Source organism: Saccopteryx bilineata, chromosome 2 (genome assembly GCF_036850765.1).
Source record: "Saccopteryx bilineata isolate mSacBil1 chromosome 2, mSacBil1_pri_phased_curated, whole genome shotgun sequence".
NCBI lineage: Eukaryota > Metazoa > Chordata > Mammalia > Chiroptera > Emballonuridae > Saccopteryx > Saccopteryx bilineata.
In genome coordinates, this window is record NC_089491.1 from 7,731,581 (window position 1) to 7,748,544 (window position 16,964).

Here is a 16,964-nt window from a genome sequence, read left to right on the forward strand (position 1 = left end):
GTGTTCTTTCTGGTCACTGGGTCCTGTGTTGCAGGCACTGACCAGCAAGTGGGTCCTGCCAGCAGAGGGCAGGCTTCTGCATTGTGCAGATCCCCAGTGTGTCTGAGCATGTCCAGTGGGGCTGTAAGAAATCTAGGCCTGGAGGACCCCAAGGGGTCAGCCATGGGGCTCTATAGGGCAGTGTGCCCTAATGGCTGACAGACTTCAAAGCCTGATCTAATCCTAGGGAGGGAAAGCAGGGTACAGCACCCAATAGAGCTTTCAGGCCAGGGGATTTCCATTCCATGACCCTGACTTCTGGTGGCCTGTTTGTTCTGTCTGGCACAGTGCCCAACCACACCCCACATCCGCCCTCCAGGCTGAAATGGTGCTCCTGCCCCATGGTGGTCAGAGTAGGATTCACAGGATGAGGGACCGCTAGCCAGGTGCTTTCCCAGGAGGCCTTGGAAAGGATGGGGCCGTTTCTCCATTCCTTAAAGCACCCTGGCAATGGCTGGGCCCTTCCCCCACCCCTGTACCCCAATGTCTGATTATCTCTCCCTGATGGCCACAAAGAACACAAGCCAGCAGAGGACACACTGTTCCCCATTGTCCAGAAATGGGTTTTATTCTCAGCCAAGAGATAGCAAGACTGGTAGTGGTCAGAGAGCCACTCGGCTGCCAGTACAGCACCCCCACGCACAAGTGGGGAGGGGCAGGAAGGTGGCATAGGGCGGCTGACTGTCCAGGGCCGGGCATGACAGGGAAGCTCATCGTAGGTGGCACACTTTGTTGGAGGATGTCAGGGTGACAGTGTTCCTTGATGGTTGAGCCACAAGACTCCGCAAGGACAGCATGGTGATTCCCAGCACTAGAGGCGAGACTGTGGCAGCCATGTGCGTGTGTGTATATATATTTTTATATATATATGAGTATTTATAGATATTTATAGAACAGGGCAGGAGAAATACCACAGAGGAGCACAAGTTTCACCAACGTCACGCTGGGTGTGTCAGCTCACCACTACGACAGACTTAAGTCACAGATGAAGGGGGCGAATTGGGGCTGGGGAGCCATTGTCAAGTCACAGAACAACCGTCCAGGCAGGCTTGGAAGGGGAGGTCTCCGAGGAAGAGAAGGGATCTGGTTAGAGGTCGAAGGGGGGCCTGGGGCTCTCAGGACGGGATGGACTTGCCTGACCCGATCGGCTGGCAGTTGGAGAGGAAGCAGAGAGAGAGAGAACAGGAGAGAGGAGGGAGAGAACTGGTAAGGCAAGGGCAGCAGAGCCCGGCCGGGCGTGAAGGGAGGGAGGGCAGGCGGAGAAGATGCAGGCGAAGGTGTGGGCGAGGGTTCTGGAAGAGAGAAACTAGAAAGGACAGATGGAAGGGAGGAGCTGAAGATGGGTGGGGCCAGAGCTTCACAGGGGCGGGGCCTGGGCTGAAGGCTGGGGGGCCCCTCCCCAGTCACACACGCTGGTCTCTCACACACCACCAGGCAGTGCACCCACAGCTCCAGACAAATGCTCAGCCCCTCTGCATTCCCTCTTCTATGGCCCCCTAATCTTTTTTTATTCTTTTTCCATTTATTGATTTTAGAGAGGAAGGAGGGAGAGAGAGAAACATCAGTTTGCTGTTCCACTTATTTATGCACTCATTGGTTCCTTCTTGTGTGTGCCCTGACAGGGGATCAAACCTGCAACCTTGGCGTAGTTGGGTCAATGCTCTAACTAACTGAGCTACCCAACCAGGGTGGTCCCTGTACCTTTCAACCCACTGGTCCCGGCCATCACTGGCCTCAGGCAGTATGGGGCTATGAGCCCCACACAACAGCCACCAGGCCTGATGGAAAAGACAGGAGAAAGAACACAGTTTGAACTAGGAGAGCAAAGCTAGAAGGATGGCTGGAGGGAGCACTGGAGGCCCCTCTGGGTGGGCAGAAAGCCCAGGAGTCCTCGGAAGGGACCCTGGGGAGGCAGGGAGGACAGCTAGCCGGATGCCAGTGGCCACAGGCTTACAAGTCTAAGAGGGGAGCCTCAGCTGGCCGGGGAACTGCAGGTCGCGTAGGTGAGGCTGGGCCCTTCCTGCTGGGGAGAAGCAGAAGAACGAGAGTCAGCGCAGGGGCAGTGCGGGCAGGTTCCGTGGGCCAGTTCTGCCGCCCAGCCGGGATGCAGCTCAGAGAAGCTGACTTGCCCAGGTCCACAGACACTGTCATCCCCTTGGCTGAAAAGTGTAGACCCCCCTCTCAGAGCACCAGGCCCAGGTCTATGAGCCATGGGCTGGCTGTGGCACTCATGGGGCTGAGTACGCTGCCTTCAGTTGTGCGCTATCAGGTGTGACAATACCAAGGAGGCAGAAGCAGGGGAGAGGCTGCGGGACCCTGCCTTGCCTAGGAGCTGTGCTCTGGGCTGACGGCGCGGATAGGACCGTCAGGCTCTCAGAAATCATCAAACAAGCAGAGCGCCTTGGCCCGAAATCGCTGCCCAATAGAGGTGGGACTCTGCCCCCTCTGCCCTGTTGCGGATTCAGTTCCTAGACTCCCAAGAGGCAAGCTGGCTGTCCTGCCTCGGCAGCAGGCTCAGATTGGGCACTAAGTATGGCACCCCCGGGGTGCAGTTCCAAGTCCTCTGGCTGCCTGAGTCCAGCACCACACAAAACCCCCTCCAGGTTCCCTGTCCCTACCCCATAAACCATGGGCACTCTGCCCTCTGCCAGCCTGGGTGTGGAGCCTGTCCCAAGAGGTCCCCAGGCTCAGCCATGGAGACCGTGAGCAGTGGTACTGAGTCCCGAGGCTCGCTGAGAAGGGAGCTGAGAGCCAGCCGGCAGCGAGGACAGAAAAAGGAAAGAATAAGTCTGGAACTGCAGAAGGGAGAGGGAGGGGAGCCTGGTTCTGAGGCCCCAGCTGTGCCCCCCAGTGTGGAGCTGGTGCAGCGGGGGGCAGACACACCATTCATGCAGCAGGCCGAGAGGCATGTACCTACCATGGCTGACGCTCCTCAGGGGTCACTGATAGTGATTCTGAAAGACAGCACGAAATCAACATGGCAGTTCACACGCACGGACAGGGCAGGCCCGGGGGTGGGGGACACGCACACACACACGCACACGCCTGGGCGTGCACACACATGCTGTGAGGCCCCATGGCCCTGCATGCACACGCTGACATACATGCCCACAAACAACACACATACACCTCCCCACCTCCCACTGCAGCACCCCCACTGGCTGGCACGTGCAGCACGGATCTGGGGCATGCAGCCACTTGGCACATTGAAGCACACGCGTGGCCTGAGTCACAACACAGAAGCTCGCCTGCGTACAGAAGGCATTTGCACCAGCTCCCTGCACATTTGTGCCTGGTGTGCTCAGAGGGCCACCCTGCAATGTTCTGTAAGGAACAGGTTTTGCTTTCTTAGGGTCACTTCTCTGCTCAAAAGCCTTCCATGGCTCCCTACTACCCACAGCATCCAGGCTCAACAAGTCCAACTTGACTATGGATGCTGAGGGATCTCCAACCTGTCCCACTGTACCTAGGCCAACCTTTGCTTATTCTTCCTCATTCTATCTGCACTCTGCTCTGGCCAGTGGCTCTCTTCAATGCAACTCACATCAAACCTTTGTTCACGCTGTTGCTCCCTACCTAAATGCCTCCCAACTCCTCACTGCCTGGGCCCTCCCAGTCAGCACCCAGACCTCACTGCCTCGGACCTCCCCCAGACCGCTCTCTTTCCTGAGGCAGGGCTGTGATTTGCCAAATGTTTCCTGTGTGTTAGCAAAACTGAAGTTAGAGTAGGTACCAAATTTTAAAGTTTCTATATGCCAGACCTCAGCACAAACCTGGGCGTGTCAAATACCCTTAAGAATCTGAACTCAACATTAGAAGTTAGTCAAGGGCTCCTACAACCACATTTGCAGTTAATGCAGCATTCCTCTAGCCACTGTCTCGCCTGATCCCCACACCAACCCTGGGGAAAAGGCAGAAAGTTAATTATCATTTGGTAGAAGAGAAACTGAGGCCCTGGAAGGGAAAGTGACTTGCCTAAGGCCAGGGTGAGCCAGAACCTCAGAACTCCAGTCCAGCGCTCTTGATCAATACCATGTGGCCTGCTTTACCCCGTCTGCTCTGGTCATCAGATCACCATAGAGCAAGCCCCATCTCTGCCTCGTTTTGGGTCCACGAATGCTAGACCCATGGCCCTGCCCTCCAGCCATCTGGAAATGTAAATAGGTTCTCTTGGTCTGATGTGTCCTCCCTCAGAGAACCTGTCCAGTGGGAACGGGGCAGACTGTGTTCCATATCAGAGTGAGCTTCCTTAAAAAAGGGTCATGGATCAAGAAGGCAAAGCCAAGGGATGAAGTATAATCCTAATCCTTTTCCCGGGAAATCTCTAGGAAAGGGGCAGCCTTCACCCACTCCTGCCCCACACCCGCCATGTTAGCCCAGGACAGGTAGGGCCAGCGGCCCGGGAAAGGAAGAGAACCATTAGGTCATTAGGTTGCCCCATGGCTCCCAGAGCCTTTCCCAGCTGCTCCATGCCTGGATGCCATTCTTACACTCTCACACCTGTGTGCACGCCCACACACACATCACACACCTTGCTGGTCACAGTCACAGCCTGGCCTCTGTCCTGTGGGTCAGAGGAGGGACACCTTACTGGGACAGCTCAAAAGAGTCAGGACTGGGAAGTGGGGGCATCAGGGGAGCCCCCCACATCCGAAGAGGATCTGGGTTCAGAGCCTCAGAAGTAAGTAAGGTGGCTCGCTAGGGGCGGGTGAGAGAAGTAGGGGAAAGAGGGAGGAATGCCAATGGGTGGGAGACAGAGAAGAACGAAAAAGGAGGGAAGCGCCATGCAAGTGCTGGAAAGAAGGGGGACAAGTGGATTGAGACCCAAGGCCTCTCCCCAGAAATGACCACCTCCGGGACTCAGCGCTCCATGGGGGGCAGGCTCCGCCAGCCCTCGGCCACACCTCCCGCGGCTCGGGCCCCCGCGAGTGTGCCTTGAATGGAGAGGACCGGCTCAGGCGGCCGGGGCCGATGCTGCAGAATCGGGCCCCATCTCCCTCCCGGCCACGCCCGCCCCGCGGCCTCTCCCGCCGCTTTCAGCCCTTACTCACCTGGGGACCCCGGGCGGGGCACGGTTGGGGCGCGAGGGCACCTGGGGGGGAGGACCGAAGGGGTCAGGGGAAGCCCCCGGCCTGGAGGGCACGGGGGGCGCCGCCCCCAGGGCGGACCCAGCAGGCGGAGGCCCAGGAGCAGGGCCCCGCGACCCGGGCCGGGCTGGGGGCACGGCGGGGGCTCGGCGCTGTGGCGTGGGGCTGGAGGTGGGTGACCTGCTGGCGACAGGAAGCGGAGAACAACGAGAAGGGAAGAGATGAGTAACCCCGCCCCACCTCGAAACCCCTCCCCAGCCCCATGCAGGCCACGCTCAGGCGCGCAAGCCCCGCCCCAGGTCATGCCGGAGCTTAAGCCCCGCCCCCAGCGGCTCCCGTGTTCCATCTTCGCAACTCTGCGCAGCCAGCGCTCCACGGCAAGCCCCGCCCCGCGACAAGCCCCGCCCTCTCTAAGATCCGCCCCTCGCTCCAAGTGGGAGCTGCCCCGGTGACACGGGCGCGCCACTGCCCGGTCCCGGCCCTCTTCCCGCGGGCCCCGGGCTGGGGGGCTTTGGGGCCGTGGGGGCCGGCCCTGGTACCTGCGTCCAGCCGGTACACTCTGCACCTGCAGCCAGGAGTCGTCCACGGGAGGGGGCATGGGCGTGCTGACAGTGGTCGTGTTGATGTCGCCGATGATGCTGAGCGCCTCCTTCAGTGCGTGGTACATGCGCAGCATCTCATCGCGCCGCTGCGCTTGCTCGGCCGACTCCTCCATCAGAGTGTTCTGGTCCCCGCACGAGTACAGGTTGGCCAGCAGCTCCGAGAAGATGAATTCCTTGGTCTGCGTGCCGGCGGGCGAAGAGAGGAGAGGGCTGGTACCTGGCGCCTGCGGGGCCTTGCTAAGACCGTGCCGACTGGAAGCTTTGGGGGGGCTCTGCCTAAACTCGGAGATCTCCCTTGCTACCACCACACCCAACCCCTGCCCTATTCTCATATGGTCCAAAGAGGAAAAGTGACCTGTTCAAGGTCACAGATCTGGGAGGATGCTCAGGGACTATCATCAATCTAGGACATCCCTTTGCTCAGCTTTTTTAGCCTCAGTTTCCTTGTCTGTAAAATGTGGTAGACTTGCCTGCTCCACTGGACCAAAATAAGGAAAATAGTTTAAAATTTTCTGAGCCATCGAGTAACAGCTGGAAATATATGCCTGGATTGGGGGAGATGTGAGTCTCAGTCTGGAAGGGAGTGTGTTACCTGGCCTGGGCTCTGGGATATTTAAGAAATGCTGAGGCTTTTTTTATGCTGTAAGCCTGTGTCTTATTTATTTGTTATTCAAATATATGTTGAGCACTCCTACTTGCAGACACTGTGTTGCTATGCACTTTATATTTATTGAATCCTGAACTCTATTTATCCATATTTTACATATAAGGAAACAGGCTCAGAGAGGGTAGTTCATTTGCTCAAAATCACACAGGGAACTTGTGGCAAAACCAGGATTCATACACAGTTCTAATTTTCCAGGGGCCATGCTTTTTCACTAAGCCACAGGTAGTAAGTAGTCTGTGGAGTGTGTATGTCAAAACATGGTCTGGGTGTTCTCAAAAGATGCAGATTCCTAGCCCCTTCTGAAAAACTTGCAAGCATGTTTGGAACAACTTGAGTATGTGAATCTACAGAATTATATATGAAACTCACATGATATGTTTTTCTACTTGATGGTTCTAGTGTGGACAAATGCCTCCCTCTTAGACCTGGTTCCACAGGTCTGGCCCATGCTTCCTCAGGCCAACTTGGCTGCCCGCCTCCCTAGTCCCACAAGAATACCCGCCCCCCATGCAGGGGTGCACCCACATTGTTAATCATGAGGTGCATGATGGTCTTAGGCATAAGGTCCCTCACGGTCTTGTTGACAATGGCCATGTATGAGTCCACCAGGTTCCGGATGGTTTCCACCTGCCGCTCCAGCTGCGGGTCCATGGAGTGCATGAAGTTGTCTGAGCCATTCTCCTCAGTCTCGCTGGCCTACCATTGGGAACAGAGGGCATCAGGGTGGCTGAGCACTCACTTTGAGTAAGCCAGGTTCCAGGCGTCTTAGCCCCTCCCCTCCAAGGGCACCTGGAACACCGAGGCACAGAAAGAAGCAACTAGCCTGAACACATGGACACTAGCTCCTCCATATGCTCTGGGTCTCCGGAGTGCCCATCGTAGTGCCTCTCGGGACCCCAGGCCCTTTTAACCTTATCTTGTCTCTGACCCTACAGCCTAGAATTGGCCTCAGTTTTCCAGTCCATAAGTTAGGAAAGGACATCTTTTTTTTTTTTTTTTTTTTTGAGAAAGCTTATTTATTTATTGATTTTTTAATTGATTTTTAGAGAGAGGGGAGAGAGAGAGAAGGGGGAGGAGCAGGAAGCATCAACTCCCATATGTGCCTTGACCAGGCAAGCCCAGGGTTTCAAACCAGCAACCTCAGTGTTCCAGGTCGACGCTTTATCCCACTGCGCCACCACAGGTCAGGCAGGAAAGGACATCTTTAAAGTCCCTTCTTGAATCTAAAGACCTGGCCAGGGGGTGCCAGGCTGGAGACATATGGCAGAAGGCAAGGGAGGGGAACACTCACTTTCTCCTTGTCCTGGGAGAGAGATCACCACACCAGCATTGCCACCGCGCCAGCAGCAGCAAGCACAGCCGGAGCAGACAGGAAAAAAGGGAGGCATTGAGTGAACCCAGAGCACTGTACCCCAACTCTAAGGCAACTTTAGACACTGTCACAGTGAAAGAGGGGTGAAAGAGAAGGCAGTCCCAAGAAACCATCATCACGTGATGGGGATGCAGGAAATGCCATCTGTGGCAGGGAAGGGGACACATAAAACTGCTATTGGAGGATGGGAGGGAGGCTTAGCTCTGATCCTGCCCCAGGAAAGGTAGGGGGAAGGTGCCTGTTATTTTTTAGCTCAGCGAGGGCTTGGAAACATGGCATGAGTTGGTATCATTGAGGGTACAGCCCCAGACCTCCTATTATAAGCAGCTTGTCCCTCCCCCGCTGCCCTGCCACTCACCCCAACACGCTCAGGGTACACTCCAGCCCTCAGGAAGGAGGCCTTCCAGCTATCCACCTCCTCCTGTGTCTCGCAGGCCAGTTCCAGTTGCCGATAATCCTTGTAGACATTCCTGCAAGAGGGGCAGGCGGTGAGGGGAGTGGGGCAAAGCCATTCGCGTGGGGGTTAAAGGCATGCATGGACTGGGGTCATCACGTCTGGGGTCCAGCCCTGCCTGTCTCGTTTCCCAGCTGGGTGACCCTAGCAAGTCCCTTCCTCTCTCCAGGCCTCAGTGTCCTCATCTGGAAGATCGGTTAACAATAATAATTCCTGCTTCCTCGGGTCATTGCAAAGACTCAGTGAAATGAGCAGTAAGATGCTCAGGTAGAAAGAGACTGAGCCCTCATAAGAGGGCATCCGTGACCATGCAGCCCCTAGTGTGGGTCTCAGTCCCACCAGCTCCCTGGGGACTCCTCTGATGGCAGCGGTACTGAACCTTCACCTCTGAATAGGAGGAAGCCATCAGAAGCTCTGGGGTGGGAGGTGAGAGGCCTGGTACTGCCACTGGCCCCTCTGGACACTTACCAACATGACAAGGGGACCAGGCCTGACTGGGGCTTTTCTTTGTCCCCAGTGCCTGGTACAGTGTCACATGCAGAGCAGGTACTAACCAAGTGAAGTGGAAGGACAGGAGGGGGTGGGGGAGGGAGGATGGGAAGAAGAAAGAGAGAGAGGGAGGGTGGATGAGCGGGAAGATCTTGAGAGGATGATGAGCAGAGAGTAGGTGCTCCATAAATGTCTGTCGAATTAATGACTCGCTGTGGGGCTTGGGGCAGGTCCCTCTCATTTCTGGGTCTATGCACCCTGCTTCTCCTTAGTGGGGTGGTTTGGGGCTTGCACAGTCTGAGGCCCCACAGCCTGGGCGGGGGCAGGCAGGCACCTCTGCTCCGTGTTGAAGAGTGCAAAGATATGCTTGCTCGACATGAAGCCCTTCTCCACATCTCGCAGCTTCAGGTTGTCCACGGACAGCATGTATTTCTTCTCTTTCTCCTGCGAGTAGAGCCATGACTGAGGTTGGCACTGTTCTCTGCCCCACCTCACTCCCTAAGAGGACTTACTCTACACTGGGAGGCGCCTGTGGCTACGGATCCTCAGAGTGGCCCTGGGCTTCTGGCACCAGCCCCCTCGCTCGGCACAGGAGCTGTCCCCATGGCATTGAAGCCATGCCCACCACCTCTGCATACTTGCCAGAGCCCAAGGGCCCAGGGGGGCAAGGCTGAGGGCAGCTCCCACATCCCATCCTAAGAAAGCCCTGGAGGCAAGCCAGGCCAGCCCCAGCCGGGGACACTGGTCCCCACCTCCACCCCAGGGCCTCTCTCGCCCCTGCCAGGGACACTCTTCCCCACCTCCACCCCAGGGCCTCTCTCGCCCCAGCCAGGGACACTCTTCCCCACCTCCACCCCAGGGCCTCTCTCGCCCCAGCCAGGGACACTCTTCCCCACCTCCACCCCAGGGCCTCTCTCGCCCCAGCCAGGGGCACTCGTCCCCACCTCCACCCCAGGGCCTCTCTCGCCCCTGGCCTGGCTGCTAGGCCTGCTCTGGATAAGCCTCTGACTTCATTTCCTGACTGTAGAGACAGGAGGGGGGGCCACAGCCCCTGGGCTTCAAAGGGCTGGCTCAGCGCACTCCCCCCAGACGCCCATGTGTTAGCAATCAGGCACATAGCACAGGCCTGGAGATGGTGAATCTGTGTGCAGACGTGTGTGGTTGTGTGTGTGCAAACACATACATGCCCAAACATATATCCTATCATCATTGTGTGTGTGTGTCGACCAGTCTGTGCTTCACAGATGTGTGTGTGAACACGTGTGTCTGAGGAGGTGCCCAGCACAGCTGTGTGTCCATGCAAGCATGTTTGTGTGCCCATGAGGATGTGTGCACACTTTGTAGATGTGTGGCAACTGAAAATGTTTATGTGTTTGCAGGAACACGCCTGTAGCACACGGACTGGGCTCACATGTTTATCTGCATGCAGTTTGTGTAATGGCTAGATATGTCTAGTTTATCTGTAGTTGTCTGGGAGGAGTTGTAAGTATCTGTGGATAGGCATGTGGGTGCCAGTTCTAAGTGCACACGTGTGTGAGCCTGGTGTGGGCTGACATCTGTCTTTAGGCTGCTGTGTAAAGGGGAGGGGCTCCAGGATGGGGCTTGGGGTGGCGGAGAGAAGTTTTTGCTGCATGTAACCCATTTGCCCACCCAACAACACAGGACCCGTGCCGGGAGGGGGGAGGGGTGGTCTATGTGGGTCTTGGGGACTCAGGACTTGGCCAGGAGCCTCACCCAGGATCTCAGGTAGGGAGCAGGGTTTAGGAAAACCAGGCTCCCAGTCCTGGCATCACCCTGCCCACCTCCCTCTGCCCCCTGCACCCGCCTGGCTTGTCCAGCCACATAAAGCCCTCTTTATGCCAGGCGAGTGGCTGGAAGCCCCAGAGGGCGGCTGGGGGCGGAGAGGAGGAAGTTGCACATGAGGCCAGGGAACATCTGGAAGCATTCGAGGGAGGCCCCACTGCCACCGCCCTGAGCCCTGCGCTCTGGGGTTGGACACTAGGCGGGAGTGGCCTCCTCCCTCCCACCCCTCCCTTCCTGCTGGCCAGCCCCCTCCCCAGGCCCCTCCTCCCCAGCCACAGCTCCTGCTCACCCCTGCCACGTCAAAGGAGGCAGAAGGGGAGCCGGGAGCAGCGAGGGGACCTGGGGCTGGCTGGGCTGGGGCTGGGGCTGGGGGCCTTGGATTTCCAGGCGACGGGGCGAAGCTCCCACCCGGCGACAGACACTGCCACCCGGATGGACCAGAGGACACGTCCACTCCGTCTACCCAGTGTTTAGACTATCTGTTCAGGACTCCCAAATTGTACAGTAGTCTGCACATTGGTTAGGCTGGCTGGGTTAGACCCGCGGCACCGCTGGAGAGCCGGACCGACCCGCTGGCCCAGAGCTGGAGCCTGCAGCTGGGGCAGGGGCCTGGGGGCAGGGGGTGGGCTGGGGGCTGGGTGGAGGCGCAGGGGTGGGGGTGCCACCTTGCTGTGAGACGGGGTGGGGGTGCTGAGAGTGGCGAAGGAAATGCGAGAAGATGGGGGTCACTGAGGGCTGGGATGTGGGCGGCTGTCTGCCCAGAGGGTCACCCAAATCCCAGAGGCCAGAGGGCTGGCAGCTGGGGGGGGGCGGGGGGACAGATCACCTGCCCCCCAGCTGGGACCATCTCCATGACCCAGATGTTTTAGTGCAAAATTCCACTCACATGCAACACACACACACCACCTCACCTCAACACGCATACCCCACAACTCAGGCACACACATCCCCACACCCGCACTTTAAATCACACATCTATGCCCCAAGCACACGTGCGCACTCAAGTGCACACACAAGTTGAGTATGCAGACGCACACACACACACACACACCCTCCCAATGGAACATGAGTCCTCCCATCGTAATTCCCAAATGCATACATATTCTCAAATACTGCACATCAACACCCTCCCTCCTCAAACCTGCTACACACACACACACACACACACACACTCACCCCAAGCACGCACATACACCTGAGCCATACTTCAGGAACACACAGTCTGCCCTCAAACGCACACAAGACCCTCATATACCACACATACCTAGATGCATATGCCCTGAACACTCTTCTACAAAACACACCACACACACAACAGCCAAGCCACAAGCCTCACACCTCCCCACCCCTCAGCGCTCACTCCCACGCCCACCCACTGTGTACACTTAGGTCCAGTGTCCACATGCCTAACTCAAATGTGTACACAAAGCTCAAAAAAGAACCCCGCACACACAGGTAAGAGGACAGGGGCCCCTCCCGTATACACTCCCCCCGTCACCCACAGTGTAGCCAGTCAGCCCCAGATCCCACTAGAAGTTGTGGGGCCCCCAGTGGGAAACCCCCAGCCCATGGGGGTGTTGTAGGGATCCAGCCCGGGTGACAAAGCAGGAAGCGACCCCCCTCACCCGCCTGCCACGCCACCTCGCACTCCATCCCTTCCTGGGGCCCCTGTGCACAGGGAGAGGCCAGGGTGGAGGTAATGAGGTCCAGATGGCTTGGCGCCCCTGCCAGTGATGACAGAGGGTCCCGCCCGAGGTGGAAATGGGGGGGCCTGCCCAGGGAGACTTGGAGGGGGCAGAGATCAAGGCAAGGGGCTGGGAGACCAAAATCACCAGCCCCCACCTTGAGCCCTGCACGCCGGTTGAGAGTTGAGAGCACCCTCCCCCCCCAACATCCCCCTCAGGAAGAAGAGGGCCCCTTCCCCCACACTGTGGCCAGCTGGAGTTCATTACCACAAGCCCCCCATCAGCCCTCCCTGTTCTCTCTGGTCACCTCTGGAATCCAGATGTGGAAGCCAAACAGACTCATTCTTAAAGGAGACCACAGCAGGGGAGGGAGGTGGCGGAGGCAGGGGGAGGCTCTGTGTGCCCCCCTGGGCAGGGAGGTGGCGGAGGCAGGGGAGGCTCTGTGTGCCCCCCAGGGCAGGGAGGGGTTTTGGGTGGTGCCTCCGGGGGACCCCATCACTCCGGCCCCTCAGCCTGGAGGCACTCTGGGCTTCTCCCTTGGACGGCTAGAGCCTGGGGGCTGGGGCGCAAGGGTGAGCAGGCTGTCTGGCAGCTGGACTCTGTGTCATGGCCTGTGGGGGCCACAGAAGAGGCGGCACGCCCTGAAGCAGGAGAACAGGAAGGCCGCAGGGCTGGGGGGGGCGCCTAGCAGCCTTGCCCACCCTCTCCACGGTTCCCAGCCCCAAGCTCCCCAGGCCTGCCAGGCCATCTTCTCTGTCCAGCCTGGGCCAGCTCCCAGGATTGCCGGTGCCTGATCCTTGCAGCCCACCTCCACCCAAGAGTCTTTGATGGGATTTTTAGAAACCCCTGTTGGTGGTCCAGCCCACACCAGGCCAGGGGGAGGGTCTGAGCCTGACTCTGGCCACCAGCCAAACCCCGTGGTGACCAGCGGCCCCCCACTCACCTCATCGTCCTTGTACCAGGACAGGTTCTCGGCAGTCAGCACAAACCAGTACTCCTTGGAGCCCCCCTTCATGATGCCAATGTTGTTGATGGTCAGCCAGCCCTTCCGGATGACCTGGAGGGTGAGGGGGCAGGCGGTCAGTGGGCAGAGACCAGGCTGCCCCGTGGAGGATGGGGTAGGCAGAGAGGCACTAGAAAGCCTCCCCCTCCCCCAACCCTTGGAGGCTTGGCTGGTCAGGAAGGGTGGGGGCCAGACCTGCTCTGGCTTGAACCACAAGTGAACAGGTTGGAAGACAGAGGAAGGCAGAAATCAGCTCAGGAATAGAGCCTTCTGACAGTCAGAGCCATCTGAGTAGAGGACTGGTGGCCTTGGTAGGGGATGAGCTCCCCATCACTAAAAGTATGCAAGCAGAACTCAGGTGGCCGAGTGGGCAAGACAACTCTTAGTATCTTTTCAGCTTAAGATCAAATTTATTCTAAGACTTGTTTCTGACCCCAGGGACTTTGTATATGCTGCTGCTGCTGTTGCTGCCTCTGCCTAGAAAGCACTTCCCCTCCTGTTTGGAAAATTCCTACTCATCCTCTGGGTATCAGCTCAGAAGTCACATTCTCAGGCAGGCCCTTCCTGCCCCCCTCCAAAATCAGGACCCCATTATAATCTTTTATCACTCTCTTACATCTTTTATAACGATGACTGGTATTTTGAATTTGTGTGTGTGTGTATGTGTGTGTGTTTGTGTGTGTGTGTATCTATTGTCAACCTCTCACTAAATTGTGAACTCTCTCACTCATTGTATCGCAGAACCTTGCAGAGTGTTCAACAGACAGTAAGTGATCAATAAATATATATGGCATGAATACACAAATGCTCTAATAGTAGGGTTCTAAGGGTCTTTGGCCCCAGGCCCCAGACGCAGGTGGGGTGCTAAGGAGTGGGCGTAGGGAAAGGGGCTGAGCATGAATTGTCCCGGGCCCCTTCTTGCTGGGGAAGTTCTGAGTAACAGGCAAAGGTCTCTTTTCAGAGCAAGAAGCAGCTGTCCCCAGGACAGTCTTGAGGCATCGCCAGGGCCCTGGGCCCTGGGATTGTACTTTAAGGGCAGAGCCACCGCCCAGATTCTGGTAGTGAGCCTGACAGAGAGAATGAAGGAGCCTCTTCTCGCTTCCCCAGCCCTGTCCTCCCTGGCTTCCCTTTGAGTACCCAGAGAAGACCCACGGAGCCGGTGCTAGTGGGAAAGTCCTCGGGCCAGGCCCGCTTCTGAGACCCCGAAGCCGCCCTCCTGTTTCCTCTCTGGCTTCCCCAAAGACAGCCCAAGTCACATGGCCTGAGCCATTAACAGGGACATGGCAGACAGGTGCCTTGTGACTCCTCTCCCACACTGTCCCAGTCCAGTGAAGATCCACTCCAGTCTTGTCACTGTCTTTGGAACCGGGTCTAAACACCACAACTTGGGACTCTCTAGCTCAGCTTCGGACCAGCGGGCCTTGCTGCCTGCTCCTTATCCTGACTTATAACCTTTGTCCTCTCTGGGTCACCCCCAGGCTTGCCCTGCTCCCTGCTCCTCCGCCGCCCCCTGCAGAGCCCCTACACCAGGGACCGTCCGCTGCCCCGACTCCCACCCTGCCTGAGCTGTGCCTGCAGGCCCCGGTCTCCAAGGTGCAGGGCCAGGGTCTCACTCCCGTCTAGAGGCCAGCGCAGTGTGGGCACCGGTGGGTGTTTGCTGAACCAAACTGCCCTGGGCTACTCCATTCATTAACTACTTTATTCTATTGAGCACCTTTACTACGCCAGGCACGGGGATAGGGACTGAGGATTTATTGTTGAACAAAACAGACCCAGCCCTTCCTCTTCTGGGGTTTGGGAAGGGAATAATCACATAAACACCTAGATTATTACAAAGAAAAGCCCAGGACTCTGTGGCGCACATGTACAACTGGGGTGCAGAAGTGATGTGTCAGCAGAGACCTGAAGGACAGAGCAGATGAAGGAGAGACTTGTCTCTTGATTTTTATTCATCTCTTTACTTTCTGGTAGAGATGGCTAGCTTACAAACATGCTTCTTTCCCATCCATCCACCCACCCATCCATCCATCCAACAGATATTTAAGGAGCACCTACTCAGTGCCAGCCCCCTGCCAGGCATTTTCACCCACCCCAGCCCACGTGGTCTGCCTCTGCCTGAAGTAATGCTTAGGTCTTGTGCACAGACGGACAGGTTGATGGACTGTGTGTGTGGCCAGGCCTTGCCTCTGGCCTGAGAGCATGTGTGGACAATCTTGTGTTGGTGTGAGCAAGCAGCTCAAGCCAAAGGGTACCCTCTTGCCCATCCCCACTACAAATGGGCCCCTTCCTCCCCCTCACTACACAAGCCAAGACCCCCAGTCCTGGTACTCACCAGAATCTCATCCTGCAAAGAGGTAACCATAGCAACCACGAGAAGCATCGGGAGAGAGGAGAGAGGATTACTGAGGCAGAGTGGGAGGCTTGTGGCTGGTGGCTGACAGGCTCCCTGGCCCCCGTGGGACCCTTCCCCTCGGGGGAGGGGGCTCTCAGAGCTTGGCGTCCATCCGGGACCCTCCATCCCTCGGGCTGGGGCACCGGGGCTCACTCACCTGGTTCCCTGAAGCCTTCTTCTTGCTCATCTGGTTGCTCCTCTGCTGAGCACTAAAGGGGAGAAAGAGAAGAGTCTCAGAACTTCTCATTTCAAGAGGCCCAGCTCCACTGCCACTGCTCAGTGGGCGCAGAACCCAGAGAGTTAACCGGAAGGCCTGGGTCCCTCTCCCCGCCCCACACCACCACCACCACCACACACACACACACACACACACACACACACACACACACACACACGAGGTGTCGCTCTCTCCGCCCAAGGAGCACTCACTTGGCAAAGCCTATGAAGTCCTCATGGTTGGTATTCATGTAAGCCAGTTCAATATCGATGAGGAGCATGACCTTTAAGGACACACAAGTCAGGAGGCAGGTGGAAGAGACACCACAAAATGTGAAAACTCACACAGAGAATCCATAATAGTCCACAATCCATACGAAATAAACAAACACACACTAACAGTATCCATAATAAATAAAGAGTTCCTAAACAAGAAATACAAATCAAAATAGTCAAAGAACATGAATGGGTAACTCATAGAAGAAATACATGTAATCAATAAGGACATCTATAAAAACGCTCAGCCCATTAATAAAGAAATGTAAGTTAAAACTATGAGACCCTTTTAAACCTATCAATTTAGTACTAAACATTAATAATGACCAGTGTGTGGGCCTAACTGTGAGAAGATGGATACTCTCAAACACTATTGGTGGAAGTGTAAATAAGATTCTTAGACAGGCCCTGGCCGGTTGGCTCAGCGGTAGAGCGTCGGCCTGGCGTGCGGGGGACCCGGGTTCGATTCCCGGCCAGGGCACATAGGAGAGGCACCCATTTGCTTCTCCACTCCCCCCCTTCCTCTCTGTCTCTCTCTTCCCCTCCCGCAGCCAAGGCTCCATTGGAGCAAAGATGGCCCGGGCGCTGGGGATGGCTCCTTGGCCTCTGCCCCAGGCGCTAGAGTGGCTCTGGTCGCGGCAGAGCGACGCCCCAGAGGGGCAGAGCATCGCCCCCTGGTGGGCAGAGCTTCGCCCCTGGTGGGCGTGCCGGGTGGATCCCGGTCAGGCGCATGTGGGAGTCTGTCTGACTGTCTCTCCCCATTTCCAGCTTCAGAAAAATACAAAAAAAAAGAAAAAAAAGAAAAAAAAGAAAAGATTCTTGGACAGCAATTTGCCAATATTTAACAACATTAAAATGTACATTCTCGCCTCTAGAACT

The 16,964-nt window shown here is 56.9% G+C and overlaps 1 protein-coding gene across 16 annotated transcripts in view; it reads right to left on the reverse strand.

Annotated features, from left to right (window-relative positions):
- Window positions 1-567: 567 nt before the first annotated feature.
- The window catches only part of DNM1 (dynamin 1), a 44,706-nt gene continuing 28,309 nt past the window's right edge, over window positions 568-16,964 (reverse strand). For 2 of the 16 annotated variants that reach the window (XM_066256109.1, XM_066256110.1), the window contains exons 12-23: window positions 16,023-16,093; window positions 15,751-15,802; window positions 15,534-15,545; window positions 13,142-13,255; window positions 9,045-9,154; window positions 8,126-8,237; window positions 7,687-7,698; window positions 6,921-7,091; window positions 5,666-5,907; window positions 5,091-5,306; window positions 2,957-2,993; window positions 568-2,062 (exon numbers count right to left, since the gene is read on the reverse strand). In XM_066256109.1, coding sequence (XP_066112206.1) covers window positions 2,972-2,993; window positions 5,091-5,306; window positions 5,666-5,907; window positions 6,921-7,091; window positions 7,687-7,698; window positions 8,126-8,237; window positions 9,045-9,154; window positions 13,142-13,255; window positions 15,534-15,545; window positions 15,751-15,802; window positions 16,023-16,093 — 1,134 coding nt within the window. In that variant the 3' untranslated portion in view covers window positions 568-2,062; window positions 2,957-2,971. Of the gene's footprint in view, window positions 2,063-2,956; window positions 2,994-5,090; window positions 5,310-5,665; window positions 5,908-6,920; window positions 7,092-7,686; window positions 7,699-8,125; window positions 8,238-9,044; window positions 9,155-13,141; window positions 13,256-15,533; window positions 15,546-15,750; window positions 15,803-16,022; window positions 16,094-16,964 lie in introns of all 16 variants that reach the window. The other 14 variants (XM_066256102.1, XM_066256101.1, XM_066256100.1 and 11 more) reach the window with 11 other exon arrangements.